The following is a 23,388-nucleotide window of genomic DNA, read 5'->3' as shown; positions in this document are numbered from 1 at the left end:
GGCAACGACGGCGGCTACCGTATGAATGACAACTGACTGATAAGGAGCCTTTTGGGCGGTGCGATAGAGCGAAACCGGATCATGCAGGACGCAAACCTAGGCCAGAATGACGACAGAGCGAACCGACGTTGTGTTCGAGAAGGCTCGGAGCTGGAGTATGAAGCGTGGAGATTTTATTTTTCGTAGAGCATGTAGTGCATTTAAGTTGGAAGAAAGCATTGACAGGAGTCAAGATTAGCTTTGTTGTTTTCCTTTATTGTTCCAGGAGAATGTCCTTGGGGCGGTTGCATATGGTGTGAATTTCTGGATTCCTTATTATTTTGAGACCTTTTGAGGGAATATAAGCATATCACGGGTATGGACCGTTTCGGAACTTCCAATAAATGATTACTTTTCATAAAACACACTAAACAAAACAATTGGCGCAAAAACCGGCAGTTACAAAAATGTGAACGTTTTTTATATTTTTTACAAAAAATAACATTTAATAACAAAAACCTAGGACAAAAATACAACTTTTCAAATGTTGTAAGTTCAAGTAAGTGCTCTATACAACAGACCTACTCAGTACCACAATCCAGCTGCAGATTGATGCCACAATCGCCCTGCGTTTTGGCCTTCAGGAACATCAACTCCCGACTGCTCAGCGCAATGGCCAGATAGTGCAGCTTGCACTTGAAAAACGGCGTCTGGGGTAGCTGCATGCGGCGCATCTGAACGCCCGGTGACGCCAGATTGAAGCTGTTCCAGTGGACGAACCCTTTACGGCCCCGGTAGGTGTACAGTTGCACCTTTTGCCGCTGCTCCAGGAACGCCAGTATGGTTTCGTCCCGTATTTCCAACACCGTCAGTTGCGTAGGCTGATGGCAAGCGATGATCTGGTAGAGATGACCCTGCAGAATGTCGCTGTAGATCCGTACGGAGTCGTGGTTTCCCTTGATGACGGTTTGTACCGCCTCCGTGACAGCGACCAGATGACGCTTCGGTTCCCCGTGGAAACCCACGTGGAAGCTAAGCACTTCGCCCGCGGTCGGATCGGGGAAGTGATGGTTTTCCGTGGTGCTGATGCGTCCCAGTGGTACCTCCTTTGCTATTCGCGGCTCCAGCTGGTGATGATCGTCGATCGGTTCCAGATCAGGTGACGTGTCGGTTGTCTGTATGACGGTATCGTTGCTCTCCTGCACTGATCCAATTTCGTTTAAGGGTTCCGGTTGGGTTAGTAGTGGATGGTCTTCAGAGTATTCCGCGCTGGCTACAAGCTCGTCATCCGTGCGGTAGTACGTGGAATTTCGCATGTAGTTGTGCATGTTCATCTGGGTCGTAAACAGTGCCAGATTCACCTGTTGCTCTTCGTTTGAACGTTTTCTACGAATCGCTGGTTCTGGTTCCTTGCGAGCCAGCACAGCGATACGGTTTCCATCGGACAGTGCCAGTCCGACGCCGAGTGAGGATGGCAAAAAACTGGCTGTTTCGAACACACGCGACAAGTTCCACTGATCCGACACCTCTCCGGATGCGTTATATTCAAACACGTTCGTTCTGTCCAACACATAGAATCGATCGTGGAATTGAGAATCCACAAACGCACCGTCGACATCCATCTCCGGCAAGTTTTTCATCATCTCTAGCGAAAGACCCTTAAAACGCCAGATAGATAAACCCTTTACGTTGCAAACCGTATCCGTCGGAGCCGATCGGGTAACCAACAGGACGGTGTCGTCGTCGGGCGCAACCGTATGCCATTCGAAAACGTATCCTGTGTGCACCTGAAACAGCGCCACAAATACTCTATCTTGTGGATTCCACTGGTAAAATCTACTCTCGCATCCAAAATTAACCACAAGGAAGTGACTACCTTGTTGCTGGAACGTCCAGAACGATTCAATCGGTCCTTCCTCGTGGATCGTTTGCCGCTGCACGAAGTAGTTAAAGAAGTACATCCTCTGCTGCGTCCCGTTGATGACCGTCTGCGTCTGCTGACATGCGGCCCGATAGGCTATGCGCCGTTTTGCCAGCTCATCTTCCACCAGTTTTTTCTCTTCCTGTAGATGGTGAGCTATTTCCTGGACCGTCATACCATTGATTGTACCATTGCCAAGGATGTCCTCGCGAAAGATGGCCTTTCGTGATCGCAACGTGCCGTAGTATTCCTGATCGACGCGCCCATCGGCCCAGAGCGTCTGGTCGTACCAGTAATCAAAGTTTATGCCCCCGATCGTGTCTTCCGTGAACACTTCGTCTGCAGAGATCTGGTAGAAGCTTATCGGAGACGTGATGTTCATAGTTTCGCCCAGCAGCACCGGTTCACCGAATGGAACACCATTCAGAATCTTCGGTAACGTCATTGTGTTTAGAACTCTTATCGTGTTAAAGACGGTGGGTGTTTCGATCACTTGCTCTCCGTATCGCTGAAAATAGGAAAATTATTTTCTTGTAGTTTCTTATCAGTTGAGTAATGCATGCGTAAATGTATCCCTTACCATCACGGTGTTCTGACGTTCGACCCGAAGATCCCGCCCATTGACAACTCCTTCGACTTGCACCGGATGTTGGACGACCATTTGTTTAACATAAACCGGACGATCAATAGTTTGCTCCGTATGCAGCGTGATTAGCTCATGCGATCGTTGGTTGTTGATAAATGTTGCATTTAAACGATCACACTTGAAGGTACCAGGCAAGAAGACCATCGTATCTAGAAGAATCCCATGTATTTTACAATCGTCCCATCCATCCAAATCCAATCACCCACTTATTTGCACTTACCAACAATTTCGTAATCTTTGTTTACTAGCAGAACATCGTTCGCGAGTTCGTCCGGATTAATGCCCACAAGGTTCTGCCCAATAAGATGACCTTCAACCTGTAAGGCGGTCCCCCAAACACTGCCGTAGAACTCAACCGGTTCGTTAAACACGATCGGTTCCGTTTGGTCGTAGTAAACGATTTCGTTGTGCACGTTCGATATGTTGTATCCGTTGATAAAGTCCGTGGTAAAGCCGTGTTTAAAGTGCAATTCGTTTTGTAAGACATAGTGTCCCTTGAAGAAGTAATCTTGGTTCGTGCGTACTAAGGTCGATAGTTTATGGGACACGTTCTGTAGCTCATTCCAGCCACCCAGCGCTTCTAGATTGTGTACCAGTTGTAGGCCTTCCAAGTAAAGATCTCCCTTAATAACGTGTGTGTCGGTAGTGTTGTCGTACGCGTAGTACGCTTCGACTGGTTTAAACGATTTTCCGTTGATAGTGCTGGACACGACAAGCTCTTTCACATAAATTCTACCCAGCGTGACGACATTACCGGGGAAAACGATTGATTCGTTTTTAAGGACGAAATCTTTGACCAGCATATTGTTCACCATTAATGTGTTTAGATCACCCCGCACATCGAATCCTTTTAGAAACAGCTTCGAGCCGGTGATCTCCACGACGTCGTTATCGGTCTTGTACACTACGTTTGCGAGAAAATCTTTAAACGGCATCTCGTTCAGCGTTCCTTCGAGCATTACGTCGCCCTCCACTGTCAACGGGTTTTGGAAGTGCAATGATCCTGGTACCGCATTCGGGCGATCCAACCAGATAACGTTGTCGAGAAAACGACCGAGCTCAACGCCGTTCAGTATGCCGATGTCAACGTTACCCTCGATATGTAACGACTCGAGAACATGCTTTCCGCTGAGCATGTGATCGTCGTCGAGGTAGGTTTCCACGTGTTCCTGCAGTAATTTCAGATCGATCCCGTTCAGAAAGTACGCAACGAACGATTTGCTAACGTACAGAGTGTCAATGTACACATCCTCTTCGAACGCTTGCGGTTGGCTTAGGCTGAATCTGGCCGCTTCGAACGTGGGTAGGTGAACATCGTTGACCGTATTCGTTGGGCTATCGATGGTTGTGCGTTTCAATGACAAATAGTTTGCATACAGATCGCTAACGTGAACGATTTGATTCTGGAAGACTATTTCTTCGTCCATGTCATAGAATCCGGACCGAGGTACACCATTCAGTGTTCCAACAACCTCGAGATTGTTTGCGTACAGCAGGGAGTACTCCGGGCAGAATTCCAAAGTAGCGCCGGTGTGTTGATCACCGAAAATTTTGATCGAATTCGTATCCCACTCGGTAACGTTGATGCCAGCGAATAAACCTTCCGTCTGGACTCGATTGAAGAACACATTGCCAACGACCATGCTAATGTTCAACGTCTGATCGGTGCTCTTGGTAAGCAGATCCTCCAGGTGTATATCACCGAGCATGTTCGATTCCACTCTGATGGGCTCCTCGAATTTAAGATATCGATAGTGCTTGGAAGCGTTAATCTCAACGTACGGTTCATCAATATATACGACGTCCTTTAGGTACCGCTCTAGATCGTACCCATCGAGGTGGTCGACGTATATCGGACCATTTACAATCACCTCGTCGAACTCACAGGCGGCATCCAAAACTTTTGTCTGCAACAGCGTTGGGTTATCTAGGAATTTGTCCATCTGTTTTCCCCTTACGGCACCCCGCACGTCAAGCGAGTCTTCAATCTCTAACGAATCGAAGGTGACATTGCCTGGGATGTATTGCTCATCGTGTAGGGTGATGAAGTCAAACGGGTTTATGTTGTTCACGAAACCGTCGATATCAAGTGCGTCCATCGCTGTGAATACATTAAAAATCATAAAAGTATTAAACTGCTTTTGATCATAGGACTGTACCGAGAAACCTACTCAGCGTTCCCAGGAAATGTTTTTGACCAGTAATGATCGTTTCACGCGGTCCTTGCTTTAGCACGTAGTCGTCTGGAAAGCGCAAACGGTTTAAGAACTCCACACTCATTTGACTACCGAACGTTACATTCTGCAATATTCAAAAAAATATTTAAAAAATAACTGTGTCTTTGATATATGTTTAGCTACTCACTCCCTCTACATGCAGATGGCTCAAACGCATCGGTCGGTTTTTGAAAACTAATCCATCCAAAAATGTTTTCCATGGAATCCCATTAATGCGCTCGAAAGTCAAATCGCCTTCAACGTGCAGCGTTTTACTTCGCAGCACTTGCCCTTGCTCGTCGATGGCATTCCGGAGGGATTTTTCCGCTCGGTGCAGGTCGATCTGGGCCCCGTTTATTTCCTTCGCCACGTGCACATCATCGATTACTTCCAGCGAGTCGAGTGTCAAATTTTTCCATCGGCGGTTTTTACAATTGAAATACACCAGTGACTCGCTCAGATCAATCCCATTCACTGTGCCTCCGTCGGGCAGAATGACGCTATCCGTGTACAGATCGCCACCGATGACCAGCTCTCCTTCCAGCTCGACCTTACCGTCTACATCGTACACAAGGTCTTCAGCCGATATGCCGTTGAAGAAGTCGAAGTAAAGCTGCTCTACCGCCAGATCTTTTACGTAAAGCTCTTGAACGGGATCGTCCTGTGATGCATTTCGGGTAAACCGGGTCTGAGTGTCTTCCGGAGGCTGCTCGAACCGTTGGATGTACATGTCGTCAGCACGCAGAGCACCATCGATAAACAACTTGCCCTGCACCTGAATGGTTCCATTGATTTGCTGATCGTGCGATCGGGCCTCTCTGCGTACGCTGTGCTGCAGCTCGGTCAGCATCGCATCGACGCTCAGCTCGATTTCCTGAACCATATTGACCGTTGCGCCGAGATCAACCTGCAAGTCCGCCTCCCGCCAGTTATTGTGTCCGATCATTATCGTTGTTCCTGAGAGATCGTACCCCTCCGAAAACTCCACGAGTGGCGTCTCGAGTGTGCTGAAATTTTGCCGCTTCAACACCACCGGGTCGCCCTCCATCAGTGCAACGTAAGATTGGGCCTGCTCGATAACGGCGTTCTGATATTCGATGATTTTCGTAAATGCTTCCATGGTTTCCTTCATCTCCTGGATTTTCATCATTATCGGATGCTCACCGGAAAGTAACTCGATCGTGAGATGATAAAGGCTAGAATGCGCCTTATGCCGCGGAACAATGATCGAGATGGATTTTCCCCGCTGCACAATCGTTCCACCGAACAGCCCATCCGTGCGATCAACATCGAGCATGCAGCTCACCTCGTTGTCGATCACTTCGTTCTCCACCATGCACGGGATGTTGGTAGCCAAATCGAACGACACCCCGTTCCAGACGAGCGCCTCGAGGCGTTGAATTTCGTGTGTCGCAAAGATCATTCGATGCTGTACCAGCAGGATCATGTCGTCGCGGAACGTCCGAGCCGGTATCTCGAAGAACGCTTCCACTATCTCGAGCGATTCGGTGGGGATCTCCTGCGCGTAGAATCGACCCCGCTTGTAGCGGAGCACGGCAGGCGACTCCCGCTGATCGCAATGTACGAGTACCGTCCAATCTGAAACGCGTCGACCGAACGCAGGGCCTCGGAGCTGTAGTTTCCAACCGGTTTGAACTTCCTACGGTTCTGGTCTCCAACGCGGAACGTGTAAATCAGGACGGTGGAGTTCTGCGGAAACGCCACCAGGTATTCGTCACCGGCCGGCACAAGCCCTACCGATGGGCATGGATGTTCGAGTCCCATCTTTTGCATCAACCAAAACTGGCGTTCGTTGAAGGCGAATTCGTACACCGTTGCGGAGACGGACTCGTGCCGGTTCGGATGACGCCCTATGAGAAGCAGCGCATCAACCTCCTTCTGTCGGAAGAACTTAATTTGCGTGATGGTTTTATGCAGCGGCCAACGCCACTCCTCGTCCAGCCGGTACTCTTGCTCCTCGCGCATCGTGTACCACACGAGAAAGTTGCCCATCGATATCACGACACAACCGACGGCCGACGTGCGGTGCGTGTCCCATAGCGTCAGGATCTCGAACGCGATTGGCTTCGTCTCCAGGACCAGCTCCTCGGCCAGGCTGTACTGACCTTCCTGTTCGAGTAGCACCACCAAACTGGTATCGGTAAGCCCAACAACGACATGACGATCGACGTTTTTCGCACTCATAGTCTTCCAACGCACGACTCGCTCGCCAAGCGTGAAATTGAGATCTTCCACAATCGACCGAATTGTCAGCGTGTCCCGAGTGGCATCGTGCACCTTTGGAGGATCCGAAACGGTGCCGAGCGTGCGGATGAAGCTCGGATCGATCAGTTTCGCATCGATCGCCTCGTGCAGTACGTTGATGTGTGTCTCCCGAAGCGGTTTTAGATCATCCGAACTGAAACTATCCGGATGCTCCAACAGCTGCTGGCGTCGAAGCTCGTAAGCAGAAAGCGACTCCTCTGTTACGCCTTCTTCGTCCGGTTCTGTGACCGTTGGAAATGTGGCCGGTCCTCGAATATCATCTCCCGGCTGGTTTTCTTTTGGCGTAGAGAGCTTTTTTGGCACCTTTGGTGAAATTTCCACTCTATTGGTGTACCCTGTAAACTGTCGATCGAAATACACGTGGTTATCATTAGGTCGAGAGAACCCTTTCTTTAGAGGTTATTACCACCAGCGAGATTGCGAACGATAAAAGAAGGTAAACACTTGTGTACGAGGTACGAGATGCAGCGCACTTCACCATGCTAACTTTTGACCTCTTTGTTAAAATGTACAAATTAAAACACGTTCGCCTTATCTAAGCGAACGGCACCATTGCAGACGGAAGACTAGCTTGAAAAGGTTGGATACAAAATGACTGCTAGGTGTCACCGGCCTCCACACAATCACAGACGAAAAGATTGAACTGACCGCACGGACGGCACGAGATGTAATGACACTGGCATGCCGAACATATCATTTGTGATCGAATGAGAATTCAATCGTATACATTTACAGGTGAGTGTTTAATAATGCCTGGCTTGATTTCTTTAATTTTGATGATATCCATACTGCTTTCTACGTTTTACGTTTCTCTCAAAGTTAGGTATAATAACATTGAACATGAGTGGGAATGATTAGCCAACTTGGTTTAACGTAGAAAAATAAATTCATAATGATAAGAATGCGAGCTGAATCAAGTTTATTTTCGCCTAATTTCAGTCCTTTTAGAATTAAACCAATCTTTTGACGATCATAGAAGAACGTTTAGTTGTGACGATTGAATTGTTTTTTGTATCTGCAACGAACTCTTCAAAAAGCCCCTAAATGTATGCAACCCTCGGTACATCCAAGCATTAAATTTATACTCTCACGACTAGAACCAGGGTTTGCGAACTATGTTGCCGTCCTTGGTTCGATGCACCTTCTGATTTTTTTTGTCGGCGGTACGATATTACACAAAATTTGATTCTGAATCAATTCAATTCTAAATTCGTTGCATATTTAGTTCAGATTTATTAATGGAGATTCTAAATCATCAAGAACTGAAAGCCATGTGCTTATGTACCTATTTCAAAAAGTAGAAAATCAATTTAAATTGTTTAAAGAAACTACCGGATCAATCCAGAATGTAGTATATTATAGTACGAACATCTTATTTAGGAATTTATGTTGAATGATGTTAGCTAGAAAAAGCAGTTGACTACTGTTCTACGACATTCCAATCCATTCTGGAAATTCCAATGTTACTACTATTTGTGTTATTCTCATTTCTCAACAGCTGATCACACTCCTCACCACCCAGCGCAGACTCCACATCGGATGGTTCACTTTTTCCGTCGTTTCATTGACGCTTCGGCTCCATTCAACAGTGGAGTAAACGATCGCATGACAAGATCATCGTGAACAGCAGATCATCATAGTTCGAGAGTATATTGTTGCTCCAACATAGCGCTAATAAAAAGCATGAGCTGCAGCATGCAGTCACAACCGCGTGGAAGGGGTGTGACGATGGGCCAGTGTTGCGCCTTCGTCGAGTCCAAATTCAAAACCGAAGAAAAGAAACCCCGACCGACCGAAGAGTGGCTGCGGTGCAATGAAAGATCCAGATGGGAACGAGTGAAACGGTGCGATCGTGCCACGAGATGGAAACCGTTCGGCCACCAGGGGGGACCGGGCCAGTTGTGCGGTTTCATCGGTTGTCTGCTGTTGCGTACCCATCGACCGACGTTTCACCGCCCCAGTCAGTTTGTGTTAGACCTTCGTGCAGCTCGTGCGCACACGTTTGGCGTACCGGTGGCAAAGCCTACCGTTTTCCGTGGCTCTTGGGCTCCCAATATAAAGTGCAGTCTCTGAACGGTAGGCTTCGTGCGATTGCTGAAAATAATCTACTTCCGGTCACCAGCGCCCAACGGATCAACTCGGGACGCCCGGGTATCACATGGTGCGATTTCAAGGTGTTGTCTTTCCGCTAAAGCAGCACGCAACCGGAGAAAGTGGTCGTAGCGCTCCGGACCTTTACTGTTTACCTTTTTTTTCGATCGGTGGAGACACCAGCGGCCCGCGTCCTCGTGGTTGTGTGGTGCGCTTGAAGTGAATAATTTTTCAGTGTATTTCGAGGTGTGAATTCCTCGGCAGGAAGAGGAGAAGGATATAGGAATAGGGTGTCATTCGGTTAAGGTGCTACGTCATTGCAGATCCCCTCCACCGATCGACCATCGGTTGACAGGTGTTGGTGAATTCTATGAGCATTTTTTTATTAATTTATTTCTCCATTGATGGCCAACTGCACTTCGAGACCCAGAAATACCCGCCAGTGTGTTACTTCATCGACGTGACGTACATTCGCGAACGGATTACGCGATCCACTATCGACCGAACCTCTGTGGAACGATCCGCCGCTTCGATCGACAGTGAGTCATAATTTTAGTACTTTTCGCTGAAGCTATTCGACCCGGAAACAGGCAGAGAAAAAGCCTAACCAATTTTCGGGATATCCAGAGTGATACTTTCAGAAATCCTAGTGTCAAACCAGTGTCCAACCTCTTATCCAGGCTACAGTGTACGTGCGGCTTCTTGGGGGTCGATTTGTGTTTCCGTGGAGAACGTGAAAGTGAAGCGATAATTTTTTCGAACAACTTTCGTTGGTTCCGAAGTTCGACACAGAGAAGGAATTGTACTCAGGTGGACGTGGGGTGTCTTCCTCTCTCAGTGGTGACTTCCTTTCGTGGCGAGCCGTTAATCATTCGGCTTGTGAGTGTTCCTTGAAAGGATTGGGCTGCACGGCGTATCGTGCGTATTGAAGTGTAGTTCGCTTATGTTGTTGTTTTGTCTTTTTTTTTTGTGCAGTGCAAACGGAAACCAGTTGATTTTTTTTCAGGTGTATTTATGTGCACTACTCAGTGAAGTCGGCTGGTAAAGAAATCGTCGATTCGATCAACACACGGTGAGCATTCCTTTCCAATTTTAGGCTAGCAGTGGGACAGGTAGCAAGTATATGCACACATGTGATATGTCTGAGAGGTTCCGTTTTTTCACAAAATAATTCAATAAGAGTCTCTTAATTTCTAATCTGAAATCTTACGCCAAGAATCAATGAGTAAAATCTTAAAGACTTGAAAAATTAGTTGAATTAAGATGTAAAGGAAAGTAAAAGAGAAAGCAACTTTGATCACACTCCATATAGTTTAGCTTTTCTTCTTTTTCTCCAATGTGGTATGCAAATGAGAATTTACACAAATTTTTGCAATTAAATGAAACCAGTTTGTGCCACTTGCAATCAACAGAAATTAGCAGACTATAAGCATCGCGGTGATAAATTTCGCGAAACTAATCAAAGACAAAACGATTGATGTGCTGTCCTCTCAACGATCCCTCTCCGGCTTGATGGAAGGCGATCGCTGGCTTCAAAATAAGATCCACGATTAGTCGCCGATGTCATACGCGGACTCTAGCAATGGCTTACTGCAGCTACCGTGGCCATTAAGCAACCGGTTGTCCTCGTGTAGTGGTGGACGGGGGACAAGGGAGGTTAATATTACCTTGCTGACGTTTGCTGGTCGTGGTGGTGGTGGGCTAGAACTAATGGGCCAAGCAACCACATTTCGCCTCCGAGTCGCACGGACAACGGAGTGGCGACTGAAAGTAAATTACCTTGACTTAACTGAAGGTTGCAGCCGGTGGGGTGGTCGATTAATACATTCGTCGACGATCAGCGAGTCGTTTAAAATTTTGATTTATACGAGTTTATTAGATCGATGATATTTGTCTTCTGCTGTCAAGGTGAATATTAGTATTTTCGTGAAGACCTACGCTTCATAACAAATATTTCCACCCCCATTTAGCTCCCCAGTAGTAATGCAATTTGTGCAGTTCAATTGCTACAATCGGAGGAATTAATTTTAAAACAGGATAGGCCGTTTATTGTGGTGAAACTACACTTTTACACCGTATGTATCCAGTCCAGTCTTTTGTCTGATTTATTGCTTCAAACTAACACCTGCACAGTGTAATAGCCCAACCTTCCAAAGTAACAACAACATGCAACACCAAACCGCATGGAGTATCGATGACTTTAACGACCCCATTGCACGTCTACATACTCCACAAGGGGGCGAAATGTTACTTTATTTTGTTTGACTACAACTGCAACATGCTGCCGCTGGCGTAGCTATATTTGCAACGAAATTTAGCAATGGCGCGCCAAAAGAAGGTCATGGAAGGCCCGCGTGGGACGGGTTGTGTTCACTAAACCTGCCACCGAAAACCGACATAGCCAACGTCTATTTCACCACCGATCGGGAAAGAAATGAAAGAAAAAATGCCTGTCCGAGACACGGTGGATGCTAACTGGAGATCATAATCCACACTCACCTGTATACGTGTGTGGGGTGCAATATGGGTCAAGAATCTTGAGGAGACGCCTCGTGGTGTGAAGAGAGCGCCTTACGAATGGCAGGTTTGCGTGCTTCAACGGATCGCGCAGCGCACGGCTAATAACTAATGCAAATTCTTCGCACGTCCCAGAAACGTTTCGTTCGTTCGTACGCCGCTTGTTAGGTGCGAAACTTAGGTAGTTCAAGGCAACGATCGACCTGTCGATTCTTCGTCTCCATCTCTTGAAAAGCTTGTTCTGAGCGACGAGTAAGTTTGTGGATTCGTGAGCTGGCAGATTAGCCAAACTACTGGCAACGGATTGTCTGTGGTCAAGATGGGCTGGAAACTGTGTCATGAAAACGCATCATAAGCATGTGGACTAAGAATTACTAAATGAATATTAGGTTAATGATAAACTTGAAAAAGGAATAGAATCATTTGAAACGTATATTAGAAAAAAAAAATCAACGAGATATTATGTAAAGTCATTTAACGCACCCATTAAAACGACCCATAGTTGGGCTGACATTTCTCATTCATCTTCTCTTCCTAATCTGTACATTGCCGTCTCCCATTACTCTTGTTTCCCCTCTGCTGGTTTTACTCACCTTGCATAATGCTTGCCGCTATCAAAAAACATTAGAGCTTGGGAAAGGGCATCCAACTGAAGTGACGAGGCTCGCAAGAGTGTCTTTTTGGCGTATAAGTAATGGCCAAAGCATGTCTGCGCGCGCGGCCGAATGATCGTAATGCGATGCAGACAACTTACATAGTCGTCCGGCACCTACCAACTGGGCGGTATGGAGCATATTTACCACCATGGGGGCAGCCAGGATGGATTTGCATGATGCAATAGAGCAAAGAGTTCAAATGTGAACAGAAAAAGTCATCACATTGTTGGTGAACATGACACAACGGTCCTCATTACGTATCCGCCCGTTTTCGCAAGGATTGCGACGTGCTCATCCTGATTTTTTAGGAATAATATATTTGCAGAAGATTTATACTTGTTGCCGTGGTACATATGTACGAGGTATGACCTTTGATTTAAAAATGTTAAGCCTGTTTTATGTTACTTTCAAGCTGTGATGGTCTATTTTTCGCTTGTGCAAGTTTTTGTGGTGTGCCAAAGTAACAAAATTGAAAATAGTCCGCTACCTTGAATTTTCAATACAGTAGGTCCCCGCAGTACACAAATGTTTGGGAGCGTACGCTATAGCGTATATCGAGTTTTAGTGAATTGCAAAATTTTCTCTGCCATAGCGTTTATACTTCATATTGAAGAGTCAACACTGACAACCGCTTATTTAACATATCTTTTATCCAAATACGAATGACCATTTTATTATTTGATGCCATATTAATCGCTTCAATATTATACAGCTTAATGAAACAAGTACTTAAGTGTATTGATTCAGGCCGTGTGTAATTCAGACCGTTGCAGTCATGGCCTTTGAACGTCTGTTTAAAACTGCGCATTAAATACTTCATGCTACCAAAACAAACCAAAATTGACTAATAAGAATTCAAGCAACAACGGTAAACGCTGTGTAAAAAAAATCCCGTATTGCAAATTTGCGTATATCGAGTATAGCGTACTGCGGGGACTTACTGCAGTTTGTTGGATTATTTATTCATGTTGTAATCACGTTTCTTATAAAATCATTGTTACAATGATTTGCCATGCAGCGAAAGAAAAAAATCCCGTTTGGTTGTAGCTGTGGGACCAAAATTATTAGCTGGGATACTGCGCCGGTTGGAAAATGTCACAAGGACGCAAGGAAGTCCAAGCGGTGGTTGTCTAACAAACGTCATTTTGTGAGTCACAAATAGGACCTTTGCGAGCGTCGTACAACTTGTCTTTTTGCGTTGTCAAAACGGCTTAGTGTCTACAGTTGATTCAATTCTGCAAGTGCAATTGCTAAATCGTTACCGCTGCCATTTTTGTGTAGTTACGAAAGCAAACATTGCTAGTCTACAATGAACTACCAGCAACTAATGCGTTGCCCGTTGGGAGTGTGCGACAGACCATACTATACCTTGAAGGATATAACGTAAGTAAAACTTACTTTTGTCACTTTGCCCAATCATGATCCTTTTTGTAAACTTTAATTTGCTTTCTGTAGCGTAAATTGTAACGACCCGGTACCTCACGCATTCAATGGGTACGAGAACGAGTTGGCTAGTTGCATCGACGACAACTCAGTTGCAGCTTCGGAGCTGGATTTTACTGAATTTTGTTTGTCTCAACAGCCAACGTCATTATCCCCCAACATAACAGCATCAACGCCTACTGAAGAGTTTCAGGACTCTCGCCTAGAAATGCCAATCGAAGCAACCACCGAGTCGCCACAAAAATGGGAAATGTTTTTGCTTGACGGATCCACCGTCAAGACAATGCCAGAGTGCGTCGCTAAGGCAGAGGCATTTAAAAGTGTGTGCGACCTACGTGCCATGGAACTTCGCGACGATGAGAACAATATTGTGTCGTACTATCACCATTGCGGAGAAAATATCGGCCAACCATCGGTTATGGAAAAATCGCATCATATCGATCAGCCTGCGGTCCAAGAAGACGACCACGTTATTTACATAGAAGACAGTGAGGACTCGTGCGAGGAATCTCCAAACGTCATGGAAACCTCTATTGACGAAGTGGAAAATCATGTCGTTCAGCATGCAGTCAAAGAAGAAGCCGATACTATAATGATAGAAGACATTGAGGACTCGATGGAGGAATCAAAACCCAAGGAGCCTTCGAATTCCGGAACAGTGGATCCTATCTATCACCCTGCTTTCCATTTTGAAGAAAACACTTGTGACCTGTTGGAGAATTTTGCGAAACTCACGGAGGCATCGAATAATGAAGAAACAAGTTCTATCATTCAACCTGCAATTGAAGCCGATAACAATGTATTTATACTAGAAGCCACCGAGTACATTGAGCAGCCGTCGAATGCCAGCGCTGAGAATGATATCGTTCAGGAAGTCGATGTCGACGAAGACGACGATGTAATATTTGTACATGACACCGGGGACGCTGAGCAGCCTGCGAATGCCAGCATAGAGAATGATATCGTTCAGAAACTCGAAGTCGACGAAGACGACGATGTTATATTTGTACAAGACACCGAGAACGCTGAGCAGCCGTCCAATGCCGGCATAGAGAATTATATCGTTCCGAAAGTCGAAGTCGAAAACGACGACGAAGACGACGACATGACACCAAGATCGCATATATTTGTACATGACACCGAGATCGCTGAGCAGCCTTCGAACGCCGGCGCAGAGAATGATATCTTTCAGGAAATCGAAGTCGACGACGACATAATATTTGTACAGAACACTGAGTACACTGAGCAGCATTCGAATGCAGTTAAAGAAGCAGCCGATACTATGGTAGAAGACATTGAGAACTTGTTGAAGAAAACATCAATACCTAAGGTTCCTTCGAATACCGGAACAGTGGATCCTATCTTTCACCCTGCATTCCATTTTGAAGAAAGCACTTATGCCTTGTTAGAGAATTTTGCGAAACTCACGAAGGCATCGAATAATGAAGAAATGAGTTCTATCGTTCAGCCTGCAATTGAAGCCGATGACAGTGTATTTATACTAGAAGACACTGAGTACATTACGCAGCCTTCGAATGCAGACACTAAGAGTGATATCGTTCAGGAAGTCGAAGTCCACGACGATGTAATCTTTGTACATGACACCGAGAATGTTGAGCACCCTGCGAATGGCATAGAGAATGATATCGTTCAGAAACTCGAAAGCGTCGAAGACGACGATGTTATATTTGTACATGACACCGAGAACGCTGAGCAGCCGTCGAATGCCGGCATAGAGAATTATATCGTTCCGAAAGTTGAAGTCGAAGACGACGATGTTATATTTGTACATGACACCGAGATCGCTGAGCAGCCTGCGAATGCCAGCATAGAGAATGATATCATTCAGAAAGTCGAAGTCGAGGACAACGTAATATTTGTCCACAACACTGAGTATACTGAGAAACCTGCGGATGCTGGCACAGAGAATAATATCGTTCAGTCTGCAGTAAATACCGTAGAATACAATGATGCTCTGTGGAACAACTGTTTGCAAACCATGGGGCCATCGACTGATGGCGAAACGAGCTATATCATTCAGCCCGCAATCGAAGCCGATGATGGTGTATTTATACTAGAAGAGACTGAGGACACTGAGGACGCTGAGAATCCTTCAAATACCACAATAGAAAACTATAATGTTCAACCTGCAGTTGATTTCGCGGAAGGCACCAACGTCCTGTGGCTAAACTCTTCGAAAATCACAGAAACATCAATTGGTGAAACAAGTTTTAGCCATCGGTATACAGCCAGGCAGACTTGCGAAGGAATTGTAATAGAATACACAGATAACTTCAAAAACGAAGCTCCAACAATTAAACAGGAACCGATCAGTATAACAACGGAATGTGTCACTCCGCCAGTGATCGAAGAAGACGACGACGACGACGACGTTGTGTTCATAGAGGTCGTCGATAACCGGATCGAAGAATCTCCAATCGCTTCAGCCATGTTGGTAAACGGAATCGATCCTCAGAATGAAAACCGGGATTGTTTAAGGCCGATTTGGGATAACATCTCCGTCCCTGTGCTAAAACCTCGCCCAAACAAAAGAGGGGTCGGGGCAGCTCGTCGAAAGCAGAAGTCGGAATTGATTTGCCAATATGTCGCCACAAATTGCGAGCAGATGAATGAACTGGTGTGCACGTCGACAAAGCCAGCGGTCATACACTTCCCACCCAGACAAAGCACGATCAACACCGAATGCGTCGCTAAAACAATTAAAAGAGCACCTGCAACCCGCAAAGTCAGAAAACCAAGAGCGAAGAAAACAAACCCCACCGAACAACGGAAAGCATATTCGCGTCGTACCCGGCAGTGAGATAAAAAGCTGTGTGATGGTTTCTGCGTGAACGAGATTCGACACTGAAGAATGAATATAACAAGTTTGGCACTGCGCTCTCTCTCATACGATTGTTATGAAAAGTCCCGCTTGCACTTAGGACGCTAGTCCACAAGATGCGAAGCACATATATTGTAAACTCGTTTGTATCTTTATTTAAAATCTTAATGTATCAGTAGTGTTCATGATGATGTAAAACAAATTTAACCGTTCGTTTATCGTTGCCATTAAATGTTAGGCACTACTTCTACCTCTCCATAAGAGTTAATTCATTTTCTTACGATTGTCTTTCAATAAAGACGCTGACAACACTATGATGGCACTATGGACGTTTTGCGTATTTTTTAGATTTTTACTTGCGTTTGCTATACATTTGAATGGTGCATGCTTGCATAATCCTTACTTGCTATGCACATAAACGCACTGTATCTCCGATTCGACTGCATAAATAAAGTGTTTCGTATCTCACACTGCCCCTAGTACACCCAGTCCCATTTGCTGTGATGCTGGCCTGCCTCAAGCGCTTCCAGCGTGGTAAACCGCGGGTTAACCTTACGCACGAACACCCGCCGGTTGCCGATCGGTTGCAGCGCCCGGTAGTTGTCTACCATCGGCGATCCATGGATGCCGGTGTCCAGCTGAAATGTGAGAGACGACAGAGACATTGCGTTACGTGACCATTTCGCTCCTCAGGAAACCCCAGCCTCGATCAACGTTTGTATACGCACCGTTCGAAACCGTTTCATCTGGTTGACGGAAAGCTCCAGCAAGTCGGGGAAAACCACCCACGTGACGGCCTCCGAGCAGGGTGGCGTGGTCAGCGAGCCCTTGTACGTGTAGAAGCGCGTCATGTCGATCCCGTCGATGAGCGACTGCAGCGTGAAGGTGTGGTTCAGCTGAATCGACTGATCGTAGTCGATGATCTGGCCGAACGAGCGCACGAGACTGTTTATCTCGGGGCTGTCCTGCTCGGTGACCTGGTAGAAAAAGCCCAGCACCGTAAGGCCGTCGGAATAGCCGAGGGCCTCGGCGACGTTCTTGTACTTCTTGTTCCGATGGATGATGTGCATCTCGAGCGGATATCTGCGAACGGGTGGTGGTGGAAAGAGTGTCCGAGGGTCGAAACGAAACGGCACATAAATCACAGACCCCGGGGAAAGTTTCGCGGTTGTTGCCTACCTGATATCGTTGAGCACATGCTCGGCACCGCGGCTGTTTTTGTCACCCCAGTGGAAGTGAAGCCCTTCCAGCTCGTACTCGTTCTGCAGCTTCCCACCAAAGATGTACGGATGCTTGCCCTTGGTTGGGTCCGTTTTCGGAATCGCGAGGGACACTGTAGGACGAAAGGGAAAACGATCGGGTTACGCAACAGACACACGCTATCGGGCTCGACTAGTTACCCACCGGAATGGCCATTGTTGTGCACGGTGATCGGCCCGGGGAGCAGGTTGTTGTAGCCGACCAGCTCGATCGCCGGCATGTAGAGTGGAACCGCCCGGCTGCTGCTGATAGCGATCGGCGACTGGTGTTTGCCGGCGCAGCTCTGGTGTGCCTTCGACCAGCGCCGTTGGTCCGGCTTCGAGTACCCGAACCGGTGCCCGCTGACACCTCCTCCAGTTGGTCCTGTTTTCGACGAACGAAAAGAACACACATAGAAGATGAGGAAAACATGTTACCAACCAAAACGGCTCCAACTGGTCTCGCAGTGATGAATATTGATTGTTTCACTTCACTTCCACGCTCGAATCACCATCAACTGGGTGTTTCGGGCCTTTCAATGGAGGTGATTCAAAATTGGCGAACCACGGTCGTCCCAAAAAGACACGGATGCTGCGTGTACGAACTCGTGCAAAACAATCGTGAGCTATTGATTTACACCCACTTCGCTGTATCACATTCTGTATGAGTACGATTTACCGCCGGGTCTACAAACGGTGAGTAAACAGTGGGGATTATCTGGATGAAGCTGAGTGGGTTCAAACAATATTTCCAATCAGCAGAAACAATGAACAGTTCAGAGTAAAACACAACCGAACCATAAAACTAATCAACCACTTGGTGATCAGGTGCGAGTCGTTGACAAATACAATATAACGAGCCTCCGAGGCGCTAGCTAACGGGACAGAGGGGCGCCCAGAAGTTTAGCTAGAAGTGCATCTTGCTGTTCAACTGATAATGCAACATGTTTGCACGTCTGAGAACCAACGTAGTCACACGACACGTAAACAATCGGCCACATATGGCCACTTAAGGGGAGGGGGCTTTTGGTAGTTAATGGTCGTTAAAATAACCACGTGTGCAACACAGGTCAGGAGTGCCCAGATAAGCTAGTAGGGATGCATTATCTGTCTCGCGAATAAAATCGTGCCATACATTAATTCCGGTACATGACCGCGCATCCAACTTAGTAGGCTTTGAGGTGGGAGGTGTCGAGATGCAACGCTACCGGGCAGGAGACTGAGGTGCAACGTAAGTAGTTCGTTGTGCTAAATATTTGTGCAAATATCGCCTAAGCTAGATCCACTGTTCGTGTTTATCCCAGTTGCGCCAAGCGAAACTGTGTGGAAGACTAGAAACTGCATTTGCTATAGCAAAAGTTAGTTGTCGTGCCTCATTTGCGCTACCCCGGAGCCCGTCTAGTATCCATCGCTTTGTTGTTATGGGATTAGCAGGATCATATCGAGTGCCTTACCGCCGATTAGGAGCGCAAACAGCAACACGGAAATCACCACCATCGTCGAGTTGCAGATAATCGGTGCCGTGGACCGCATGACACTTTTACAGTAGCAGAAAAGCCCCCGGTTATTAAACTGTCTATTTATACTTTTAGCACTTTGCGCGACGACGAAGCACTGCGATTGGTTGGAAGACGTGCGCTTGCCTACTTGGATGTACACCGCGGACTGAAAGAATAACGCACAGGTGTTGCACTTTTATCCCGCAACACACTCGAAGGACTCGAAAACTGGATTCTCGATCGGAGGTCTGGTAGAAAGCCCCGCCCGAACCGAAGGATGTTGCTTGCGTCCGATCTGCAGATCGTCTGGAATACGACTACGTGGCGTCGAGTGTGGCGAGTGTCGCACAGACCACGGGATGGAATTGTGCTTTCCCGTTTTACCGCCGTGACGTAACAGTTCGCTCGCACGAGAAGACAAAAATCTCGACACGTGGCCACCGGTTGCTCACTACACGACGGAGATCGCGGCTTTGGACCGTTGACGCCGCTGGCTCGATAACAACTCCGAGGACGTTCGACAGGCTTCGATAGGCCACCGCGTCGTGGGACTTCCGAACCTCCTGCCCAGGGAACGAACTCACACACAAGCACAAACAAGTACAGTGGGGTGAAGGGACGCGTGTGTCTCGGCTGATTACCGACCGGCAACTGGTACCAGCGGGCTGGCACCGATAGAGTTTTATAGAATCATACCGGCACCCTCCCGCAGCCTCACCGCTTACCCGCCACCCGCCCTTGGGAACGTGCTTCTAGGCGCGATGACACTCGCGACGTCGCTGTACGAGATGTCTATATCGAGGGGAAGGGGAGGCAACCGGACAATGGTGTAAGCGCGTGCTCGCAGAATGGTCATCCTCGATCGAACGGGCGATATGGTCATTAAATTTTTGGAGCCCTCAACGCGCAACGCAGCTCCTCAAAATGCGCCAAACGGCACTGGCCAGAATCCATCCCGCCCGGTAACTTCTCCTACGGGGACGCATTAATTCACATCGTTACCTAATTAGCAAACCAAGCCGTAGATAAAACACCATTTCTGGTGCTTCGGTGGTAGTGCAAATTTTTGTCCATTAATTGCTAAACGTGCGGCGCCTTGGTGTGTGAGCAGAATGAGGAACCCTTCCGGCAGGGCTGGCTGACGATGGCCAGCAGTGCAGATTGGGTTGAAGCTCTGAGACACATCACCCAAGGGATGGATTTATTAGTTCTTATCGCTTCAAGGGATTCAGTTAGGCAGAACCTAAAACCCTAATGGATTTTTGAACCAAATCGGAAAGCTTTTGGCAATCTGATCGGTGCGCGCTACAACCGGTTTTTGTTCGAACTCATCTATCTGTTAATTTTGGCTATAAATTTTTCCACTATCAAACCAACGACATTAAGGGCATGGGATAGATATCCTTTTGTTTTGCCTAATCGCGGATCTTGGACTCACTGGGGTGGCAATATGTAACCGAAGATACCCAAGCAGGGCATTTGTCTTATTCAAAACCAGCAGCAACTGGTTACACGAAAAGAAGCTATGTAAGGCAACAGGAAAGAGTTTATCTTCAGTTCTCTATCAATTCCAGACATTCTTCTGGGAAACTTTGTTTGCGTTTATGTTCGGGCGTTTGCATACAAGATTAAAGTCGAGTCACACCGCGACCGGTTACGGACGGACTAAGTAATGAAGCTGGATCTACTGTTACCGTTCCGGGCCGCGCTGCCGGGTAATTAAATGAAAGCCCGCTGAATTGGGTGCCCCAGTGTCGAGGACATGCTTTATGAGCTTCAGGCGGGATAGGTGTAAATTACACGGTTCAATGGTTTTCCGGCCGGATTTCACGAGTGTTGGCAAGTTGGTTCATGTGTTTGGAATTATCTCCCTTGGAAGAGAGAAAAAAAACGGAAGCTATGCTGATACGTAGAACCTCAGGTGATCTCCCGCCAGTTAGAGAGCTGGAAGGGGGTGACAGAAATAAATCTACCCTGTTGCCAGGGCACTGATGGCAATGAACATTACTTCTACTGGCGCACGACGAAGGGAGTTCCCGCAATCAACTGGAGGTGTGTATTTTCCATTGTTTCCATAATTATCATCGGAATCGACCGGGTTCATCCAATAGCCCAATGTACTCATGATGGTATTTCTATTTTAGTCCCTTCATTATGGAATAAACTCGATGGCTTCGTGGCTGAAGACTTCTTCACGTTCCGCAGTTCCACCAGGCTGCTATTTTAAGGGCTTACCGATTTGAATTTCCCTCTCCCCGTCGGCCCCAAAAGAACGCCTACCCACCCCTCGCCATTGCAGACCGGCCACTACGCCGTCATTATCTCCCGGGTTAACTAGTTTTATTAGGCAATCCGTTCATTGCTATGCCGATGGATAAACAGCCGAGGCGCCTAATTGAAACGGGTGGTGGTACTTTCGTTGAAATATGTGCTGACATAAAAATCACAACTTTACGGGCTTTACGTGTGTGGCATGTCGACAGCGGACCGGCGTCTCGCCCTTTCGCCCGTCGACTGCTTTTGATTTAATTAGTTACAACTTCAGATATTTGCGCATCATTTCCGCCGTGGCGAGAAGGATAAATTGCCCAATTGCGTTAGCAGGCACGGCCGAATCATTACCGATTCACCTGATATTGCTACGGGAGAGGTTGGTGATAGGTTTGGCATCGCTGATCTCGAGTCGAGCCTAGATAATCGAAGGAATATTTTAGTGGATCTTTCGGACCTCGCTCCATCGGGATACTAGATTGATTGCTGCGCACACACAAACGTTGGCTTTATTGAACCGGAAGAAGAAAGGTACGCTGTTCCCTCTCTCTCTCTCTTCTAGAGCCGCAATGGTCCACTTAGACGATCCAATATAGGCCACCGATAACCAGTCGATTCTGGAGCGCGCGTGCGTCTTGTATTTCAATAAGTTTACCAGTAATTTAAATCACTTATAACGTGATTACGCGTCCGAAATGAGAAGATAAGTTTCCGGAAATAGAACGTATTCAGCTCGTGTCTTGTCCGGGGTCTACTGCGTTTCCTTACTGACGCCAGTCGGATACTGTTCTGCGACCCACATTCGGTGATAGATCGTGGCGATTTAGAGCATTGAAAATATGATAATAAGCGTATGGTTTAACGCCATCGGGCCGAGGAAGCAATCGGAAGAAGGCTAATTTTTAAGTCAATTTCCACCCGGTGCTGATGGTAGAAATGGTATCACTATGGACGCGCTTCGTTTGTTGTTCGCTTATGGCTGTTTTCGTCCAGAACAATCTGCCCGTTAGGAGATTATTGCTGTATCGTTGCGGGGTTGTTGATGCGAAGCACTAATATTGAACAGGCCTCGGAAAAGAATGTTTGCAATTGCTCTTGGCTGCAAAATTAACGGTTCGCGGAAACGGGGTGGGCATCAGAAGAAATGGATAAGGTGGGAGGCTCGATCATCCGGCACACCCTGCATGCCGTCACGATTGTGATCACGTGTGATTGCATGCAGTTGTAGCGCACGAGAGAGATCAATCACTTTTCGTACCATGGTTAAATATCGAACCAACTGTTAGCATGGTACTCATTTTTTTTTTCGGTGGTTGTCTTCCTAACGAACGTGTTTGTGTACATAATTTTCAGGATTTTGGATGACGTGACGAATTCTGGAATATTCTCAAACGGAGTAACGCACGCGTAACCAATTCACGGCAGACAACAAGACAGGTTGTAAATTGGACGGCGTTTACTGGTCAACACCTCGAAACGAATCATGATTTGTTTGGCTGCAACCTTCGGTTGAATGGAACATCACCATTTACCGAGTGCGAAAACTCCGACCAAGCGCCACCTCTGCAGGTTGAAGGAATCTTTCGTTCCGGCCTTCGTCTTCACGTGCTTACTTTCGGCAAAACGTGGTCTGCGCGTAGCGCCCTATTTTTGACGCATTTCCACCTGTTTATTTATCTTTTCCGTTTCACAAAAACGTGACCTGCGTCGATTGATGGCGTCTGTTTTGATCGCCTTGTTTCTATGCTGCTCTTTCGAGTACCTTCCGATTTGTAAACGATCG

General features: G+C 47.0%; 2 protein-coding genes across 2 annotated transcripts; both read right to left on the bottom strand.

Moving 5' to 3' along the window:
• Positions 1–447: 447 nt before the first annotated feature.
• LOC131284392 (uncharacterized) lies at positions 448–12,462 on the bottom strand. Its single transcript, XM_058313246.1, is given in 7 exon segments — positions 448–2,408; positions 2,481–2,695; positions 2,767–4,647; positions 4,718–4,847; positions 4,911–6,328; positions 6,331–7,390; positions 12,430–12,462. Coding segments are annotated over 7 exon segments (6,585 nt in total). The 3' UTR covers positions 448–560.
• Positions 12,463–17,073: 4,611 nt separating this feature from the next.
• Positions 17,074–19,368, bottom strand: LOC131284391 (carbonic anhydrase 7). The gene is made up of 5 exons (XM_058313245.1): positions 19,290–19,368; positions 18,002–18,220; positions 17,777–17,930; positions 17,326–17,680; positions 17,074–17,235 (listed from the first exon to the last, which is right to left on the bottom strand). The coding sequence occupies exons 1-5, from the start codon at positions 19,366–19,368 to the stop codon at positions 17,074–17,076; spliced, it is 969 nt and encodes a 322-aa protein (XP_058169228.1).
• Between the last annotated feature and the right edge of the window lie 4,020 nt (positions 19,369–23,388).

Source organism: Anopheles ziemanni, chromosome 3, assembly GCF_943734765.1.
Source record: "Anopheles ziemanni chromosome 3, idAnoZiCoDA_A2_x.2, whole genome shotgun sequence".
NCBI lineage: Eukaryota > Metazoa > Arthropoda > Insecta > Diptera > Culicidae > Anopheles > Anopheles ziemanni.
The sequence above is the reverse complement of the archived record's forward strand: the minus strand, read 5'-3'. Positions and strand labels throughout refer to the sequence as shown.

Excerpts from the sequence above, each read along its gene's own strand:
- LOC131284391 (XM_058313245.1), bottom strand. The coding sequence starts at position 19,368 with ATGCGGTCCACGGCACCGATTATCTGCAACTCGACGATGGTGGTGATT. Across the intron at positions 17,681-17,776 it reads CATGTGCTCAACGATATCAG|ATATCCGCTCGAGATGCACA; the intron begins GTAGGCAACAAC and ends ACCCGTTCGCAG. Across the intron at positions 17,236-17,325 it reads AGATGAAACGGTTTCGAACG|CTGGACACCGGCATCCATGG; the intron begins GTGCGTATACAA and ends CTCACATTTCAG.